The 7,590-nt window shown below is 43.7% G+C and overlaps 1 protein-coding gene across 1 annotated transcript; it reads left to right on the forward strand.

Annotated features, from left to right (window-relative positions):
• Nucleotides 1-718: 718 nt before the first annotated feature.
• Nucleotides 719-7,310, forward strand: CCT3 (chaperonin containing TCP1, subunit 3 (gamma); the record flags this gene model as incomplete). The annotated part of the gene is made up of 13 exons (XM_009708616.1): nucleotides 719-780; nucleotides 1,233-1,283; nucleotides 1,378-1,440; nucleotides 2,039-2,135; nucleotides 2,545-2,662; nucleotides 2,852-3,038; nucleotides 3,520-3,669; nucleotides 4,142-4,274; nucleotides 4,735-4,816; nucleotides 4,933-5,113; nucleotides 5,386-5,631; nucleotides 6,226-6,357; nucleotides 7,079-7,310. Coding segments are annotated over 13 exons (1,607 nt in total), but the record flags the coding sequence as incomplete, so codon positions are not given.
• Between the last annotated feature and the right edge of the window lie 280 nt (nucleotides 7,311-7,590).

A 7,590-nucleotide genomic window follows, 5' to 3' on the forward strand; every position in this document is an offset into this window, starting at 1 on the left:
CCTTGCTATAGGCCTGCTCACTTTGTTCCTGATCCCGCTTTTACTGTTGCTTTCTTTTGTTCTGTCTGACAAATCTTTACGCACAAACATCCACTCTCGAAGTAAATCTGTGCCCGTCCAGTCTAGGCTTGTAATAAAAGAAAAGCAGCACCCAGCCTAGAGATTCTTTAGGGCAGACCCTTTTGACAGCGAGTCTCCAAATACGGCTGTGAACCTGTAGTAAAGTCATAGCTACTCATGCTGATGTGCCAAAGGCTGAGCAACGCTGCCGTATAAAACTTAATTCAATGTTCTACTTGCTGTGCGTGAGCATTTGTAACTTTTTTTCACTGAAAACTAACGTGCAGCGGTTCCTAGGCTTTGTGGGATCTTGCAGATTCTAGTGAGTCAGCTGTCTGGTTTTTCGTGGGGGAATAAGTTGTATTTCAGAGTTCCAAAGTTTTGTCTCGATTGAATTATGATGCTAATCAGGAATTCTGTTATCGTAAGGAATGTTGTTTTTCACTGACGCTTTTATATGAATATGCTTTCTTATAGTGGCTGTGGTATTTATATTGTAAACTCTTAATTTAGAACTGGTCACATATCAAGTGTGTGTGACTGAGAGGGTATCTTTGATGCATTGTCAGTATCACTGTTTCAGTTTTGGACTTTGTAGTAATATCAGATTAAAGTTATATTTGTAATTGAATTTTTTTTTTTTTCGTATGTGCTTTAGGTCAGAATATGAAACGTGAGTCTGGAAGAAAAGTCCAGACTGGAAACATCACTGCTGCTAAGGTACCATATCCTATTGCCAGCCTATTTTGATTTTTATTTTTTTTTGTGTGTGTATGTGTACATATATTTAAGAAAGAAAACTGGATCTGAAGCATGTTTTCTCTAGGCTGTATGAATCCAGAGTAGAAGCAGCATAGAAAATGAATTTTCAGTGTCAAAATAATAGCTCCAGTGTAACAGCATGCAGGTGTTTAACCCACCAAAACCTCTTTCTCTGCAAAATCTGAATGTGTACAAGTTTTGGCATCTGACTTAGATAATAATTTAGTCTGATGCCAGTGCTCTTATAATCCCTCATTCCCACACAATTCTTAACTTCTGCTGCATCTGAGCAACTGCAGAGTCGTTGGGTCACTTAAATTTAGCAGTGGCTGCTTGTTTGATATAGACTGTGGGGTTTTTGGACTTTTTGATGCCCTCCTGTATTGCCTCATTTCTTTTATTCCTTCTAGACTATTGCTGACATTATCCGAACATGTTTAGGACCAAGAGCTATGATGAAGGTAAAAACTTTTGCTGAAATACCTATGCCACGTACTGACTAGAAACACTACACGTTATAGGTCAGTGCAAATATTGCTTCTCTTTTCGTTGCAGATGCTTTTGGACCCCATGGGTGGGATTGTGATGACCAATGATGGCAATGCTATTCTTAGAGAAGTAAGTTTCTCCGAAAGGTTTGTCTTGCTTAATACGTGAATCGGAATCTTCGAGGATATAGTTACATAGCTGCCAATGGACCGATGTTATGTCATCTTCTGTCTTGAGAGCCAGCAAGTACTAAACAGCACTACCAAGAAGGGTACTTACTGGGGAGGAATTAAATATTTCCAGCAAATGCTCTTCCTCCTCAGAAAAATAGGTTTGATCCCAGGGTTGTACATTTTCATGGAGGTTTCACAAGACTGATGTAAATTCTATGGTAATTGTAGCTATAATCACTTGCATCAAAACTTTATGAGTAGATGCTTGCTTTTACAATACAAATAATTAGACCAAGAAATCATTGTTGTCTTTCTGGTGCAAGTGCTATTAAAATAACATCACAAAAATCGTAATGCCTGAAAAACTGTGGGAGACAGAATATTGTGAAATACAAGGGCTTCTTTTCAGTCTCAAAAAGGAAGAAAAATCTTTGTTATAGTTGGGCAGAATGCCTTTGATTGTTTAAAAAATGTGGTATTTGTTCCATTGAGGGATGCAGAAAGTTTCAGCTTTAGTATTCCGGAACAAAAACATACCCCTTGCTTCTGTACAGATTCAAGTCCAGCACCCAGCTGCAAAATCAATGATAGAGATCAGTCGTACTCAGGATGAAGAAGTTGGAGATGGGACCACATCTGTAATTATCCTTGGTAAGAAGAGTGAATAAGACATACTTTTTAGAAAGGGTTAAGGCCGAAGTTGACCCCTTTTGTTCATCAGAGCCCAGTAAGTATGCCTTAATGGGGCAGATACTCATTATTTACCAACCCTAAAATTGATCCATAGGGTTGTTTTTGCCGTGGAAGAGAATGCTAGGTTCATTAGACCCTTAGGTGATGAGCTCCATGCTTTGGAAAGTTGTATTCTTTCACTGAGATGGGCACAGTCAAGTATAAAGAAAGGTCTAGGTGATGTTAGAGCTTTTTACATGGATAGCAGATACTTCTTGTCTGCTATGCTGTTCTGCTGCCTTGCCTGTTGATTGTTCTACTAACTTGTCTGGGGAATGTTGATGGGGTTTTTTAGTTTGTTGGTTTTGTTTTTGGTTTTTTTTTTTAGCCGGAGAGATGCTCTCTGTTGCTGAACACTTCCTTGAACAGCAGATGCACCCAACTGTGATCATTGGAGCTTATCGTAAGGCTCTGGATGACATGATCAGTATTTTAAAGAAAATTGGGTAAGTATGGGCTGGTGGGAGTTAGAAAGAAGGGATATGGCATTTCCGTATTGCTTAAAGATGATTCTTCAGGGAATCATGTTAGTAAAATATAAGTTAATATAATTGGAGAGGGACTCAATGGAATTATGAATAGACTGTAGCTTGGAGTAATACTCAATTTACTGTTTGTTTTTTGCTTTGTGTCAGCACGCCAGTGGACGTCAACAACAAAGAGATGATGCTTAAAATAATAAAGAGTGCTATAAATACCAAGGCAATAAACCGCTGGTCTGACTTGGCCTGTAGCATTGCTCTTGATGCTGTTAAGACTGTGGAGTTTGAAGAAAACGGCAGAAAGGAAATTGATATTAAAAAATATGCAAAAGTAGAAAAGGTGAGTATGTCCCGAGCCATTTTTTAGCATCTGTGTGCCCCTTTCTTATTCTGAACTAGTTGTTCCTAGGATGCAGTGGGAAGAATTTTGTGCTACTGATCTGCAAACATAATGCTGGAAGATATTTCAGTCAGTGCTGTCAGCCTTGCTGGTTTACAGTGAAAACAGGGGCAGTTATTTCAACTCTTTTAGAATATTTTTCAAAAAGATGATTTAGGTTGTTTCTGTGTCCATCTTCCAAACACATGTTGCCAGGCAATAGGATGTGAGCAGTTTCTCAAGTTCTTCCACAGCTTTTCCCTTAATCCAAGTCAGCGTGCTCTTAAAATTAACTCACGTTGTGACCTGGATGCATCATGGTTACCTGGGAGAGGTTTTCCTTTTTCAGTACATGGGATGGATAATTTCAGGAGCACAGGTACATATGTTTTTGTGGAGTAGACTGACTTGCTTCGTTTTCCCCCTTTCTTTTGTCTGTCAGATTCCAGGTGGATTTAGTGAAGACTCATGTGTTTTGCGTGGAATCATGGTGAATAAAGATGTAACTCATCCCAGAATGCGTCGCCTTATTAAGAATCCACGCATTGTCCTTCTGGATTGTTCACTAGAGTACAAGAAAGGAGAGAGCCAGGTAAAGCAAGTCCCGTTAAAGACGTCTGCCACTTTTGATTTAAGACTAGTAAGGTGAACAAACCCAGATAGCTAGTTAAAAACATGAGTGGCAAAAGGCTGTCTTCGTGTTCTGCCTTTCAGAGACCTTTTGCATGTGTAGGCTAATCGTGCTGTGGGGTCAGTACCCTGGAGAAAAAGGTAGAAAAATATAACTGAGGCTACAGTGCTGTTACACAAATCACTGTAGGTGCTTCAGTATCTAAGTGATGGTCAAGAGTCAAAGAAATATTTCTATGCTTTAATTAACACTAATGTTAAACTGGCACAGTGTCGCAGATTATTTGGTCAGTATTTTTTGTTGTGTAGTTCTCCTTAACTCTTCCCCAGGCAGTATTGGAGGAGTTAAGATCACTGAAGCCAAGGGATCTGTGTTTGACTCGGGGAAGGGTTGGGAGGAATACAGTAAGATATTTACACCTCTTTCTGTGCAGACTGATATTGAAATAACACGGGAGGAAGACTTTGCCCGCATCCTGCAGATGGAGGAAGAGTACATTCAGCAGATTTGCGAGGATCTGATGAGAGTCAAGCCAGATCTCGTCATCACAGAAAAAGGAATTTCTGGTAATAACACTCATGATCTTTCTTGTGTTGAATTCGTCTTAGTAAGGTTTGTGCTGCGTTAAATGCAGTGTTCAGTAACTTTAAAAAAAAAAAAAAAAATACAAGAAAGCCCCAGAAACCCGATTTTGAACGTGACCCTGGTTTTGTTTTGTTCTTTAGCTTTCTAGCAAATAGTTCTACATTGCAGGCATTGAAGTTGCCTGAGGTTTTTGAGATTGCCTTGGAAACACGGACACTTACAATAATGTTTTGCTTTTCCAGCATTTGGAAATGGTATCAAAATACAAGTGAAGATGAGTCCAGCAAACCATGGAAAGCTGCACTGTCATTTTGCTTTGCAGCTTGGTTTGAGAAGCTACATTTAGGTTTTTCTTTCCATAACCCTTTTTACTTTAAAGATACATAAGGTTTGTCATGATACTGCCGATTCATCAATAAAATCGCACAAACCTGATTTCAGACTTGGCCCAGCACTACCTGATGAGAGCCAACATCACCGCGATCCGCAGAGTGAGAAAGACGGACAACAACAGGATCGCCAGGTAAATGCTGTCTCCTCGCTGGAGCCCATTCTTGCGTGGAGTTTTCATTCTTATCTCACTCATTCTCCCCAGTTCTTACTTGTGAGCATCTAACTTGACTGTTGTCTGTGTGCTAGGGCCTGCGGAGCTCGCATTGTGAGTCGCACAGATGAACTGCGGGAGGAGGATGTGGGAACTGGAGCCAGGCTCTTTGAAGTTAAAAAAATAGGAGATGAGTATTTTGCCTTCATCACTGATTGCAAAGACCCCAAGGCTTGCACTATCGTTCTGCGTGGAGCCAGCAAGGAAATCCTAGCAGTAAGTTACTACGTGTTCTGCTTCCCCTGCTGCCCTGGCCACTTTCTTGGTTTCACTAAGTCATCGTAATAAGTGCAAATGAAACAAGCACACATTTCCTCTGGGTTCTGGAGTGACAAATAATTCCCATTTTGTGGGCTGTGCCGTACAGCAAAGGCAAAACTTGTATGCTGCAGAGGAGCCAGCCCAGCAGACTGCGAGCTGTCCTTTTGAGCCGCTGGTGTGCTACAGTTCCCTGCAACCACTAATCCGTGCTTTTATGCCTGTGGCAGGAGGTGGAGCGGAACCTTCAGGATGCCATGCAGGTGTGTCGAAATGTCCTCATCGACCCGCAGCTGGTGCCAGGAGGAGGAGCTACCGAAATGGCCGTTTCCCATGCGCTGACAGAGAAGTCCAAAGGCATGACGGGTGTGGAGCAGTGGCCCTACCGTGCGGTAGCCCAGGCTCTGGAGGTCATTCCCCGAACACTGATCCAGAACTGTGGTGCTAGTACCATCCGTGTGCTGACCTCGCTCAGGGTAAGGCGCGTGGCAGGGGGTTATCTGAAGAGATTCAGCCCCTTCCTGCTGTCCCCTACCCCTCAGATCAATTGTCCTCCTCGTAGCAGTGCCCGTGAGGCGGGCAGCTTGTCAGGCTGTTGAGGCTGCAGCTTCTTAGTAGTTGCAGTAGGCTTTTACGTTAAAGGAAAACTGTCTTGAAGTGACCAATCTGTTGGAGGTGAATGAAAGACTCTTGGGTTTTTTTATGCATTACCTGGGCTGCAAACATTTTGACTGAAGTTTTGTGCCAAATTTGAAAGCGTGAAAATGGAATTAAATAGCTTGTTTGAGGTACCAGAGTTTAAAAACAAAACAGCAAAACCCTGAGGGTGAACAAAATCAAAATCTTCCTTTGAGATTAGATTAGACGGCATAAGAGAGAATATCTCCAAGTCTAACTTCTAATATAATTGTTTCAAGTGGTGCCCAGCAACATGCTCTTGTAGAAACTCCAAAATTGAGAAAATTCTCATGACCTTTTATATTTTCCTGAGCCCGTGGTCAGTTTGAGTTTCCAGGAGGTGAATTTGCTGCCTTTCTCTGTCAGTGTGTGACCTATCTTCCTGCTTACAGGCAAAACACACTCAAGAAGGCAGCCAGACGTGGGGAGTGAACGGTGAGACCGGAGCCTTAGTTGATATGAAGGACCTGGGGATCTGGGAGCCTTTAGCAGTCAAATTGCAGACCTACAAAACAGCGGTAGAGGTAAGGAGAGAGGGAGGGGAAGGTTAAGAGCCTCTGTAACGTATCTCTTGGGAGAGGAGAACGTTACTACTTGTGGACTTGGGTGTTTGGGTAAGCAAGCGTGGTGGGTGCCAGTGTCTCAGCTCGCTAACGCAGGAGCTGTGATGGTAAGGAATGCAGCACCTGTGGGAGCCTGTTCTCGGGCTTTCAGAGGGGTTGATTTCGGATCCTGTGGTTAAAATTAGTTGTGTTCCATCCCACCTTTTTCTGCAAACTGTGCAGACTAGTTAGTCTCACAAGGATGGGCTGCTCTGAGCCGTGACTGAGAAATTCGGTGCCAGCAATGCGCTGGAATCCAATTAGTGGCCCTGGGAGCTTCTGCCCTTTGGATCACCTGGGCGGCTCTGCATAAGCTGCCCTCCCCTTACAGATCACATTTTGAACGTTTGCCGCTGGTGTTGGATCAAAGGCAGTTGCTTGAAGGGGTGCTGATGTGTCTCGTTCTTGTCAGTCGGCTAGAAATAATTGGGATCCCCTTTTCCGTGGGGTGTCCCTGCCAGGTGCCAGAGCCACTCACTGCTCCCACCTGCCTGTGATGGACACCGTGTCCTTCCCACTGTCCTGTGTTGCCACGTGCTGCGCTGAGAATCATTTAATCAAAGGCAAATCGTTCTTTGGTGCGATTGGATTTATTCTTTGTGATGAGCTCCTGACTAGACCTGGGTATGGGGTTTCTCTCCAGACTGCAGTTCTCCTCCTCCGCATTGATGACATCGTTTCGGGGCACAAAAAGAAGGGTGATGATCAAAGCAAGCAGCCCGCGGCTCCGGAGGCTGCCCAGGAATGAGAGAGGTCAAGTCACCCCTGGGAAGAACCAGGCACCTCGGACTCCACTACGGGAAGAGCTCGATGAAGTGACCCTGTCCTGAGGCTGAGCTGGGGAAAAGTTTGGTTAAGGTCTGTGGGAGGGATGGGGGGAAAAAAAAAAAACCCACAAAGGTGGGGAAAGAGCTGATGTGTCACGTAAGTGCCCCTGCTTTGGGCAGGGATATTGATGCTTAATTTAAGTCTCTGGACTGTAACTTCTCCTTCCTGTTTGCCTCAAAAATAAACCACGTCGTTTCAGTTTGTGCCTTTAATGCAGGTCGGGGCGGAGGGGGAAGGGCGATGTCAAGCCCTCCCAGCTTGCCGGCGAGCTCTGGGCAGGGTAATGGTGAGGGCCTGGGTCTGCCCGTGGAGGGGACAGGACGGGGC

This window comes from Cariama cristata, unplaced genomic scaffold, assembly GCF_000690535.1.
Source record: "Cariama cristata isolate BGI_N322 unplaced genomic scaffold, ASM69053v1 scaffold41499, whole genome shotgun sequence".
Lineage (NCBI taxonomy): Eukaryota > Metazoa > Chordata > Aves > Cariamiformes > Cariamidae > Cariama > Cariama cristata.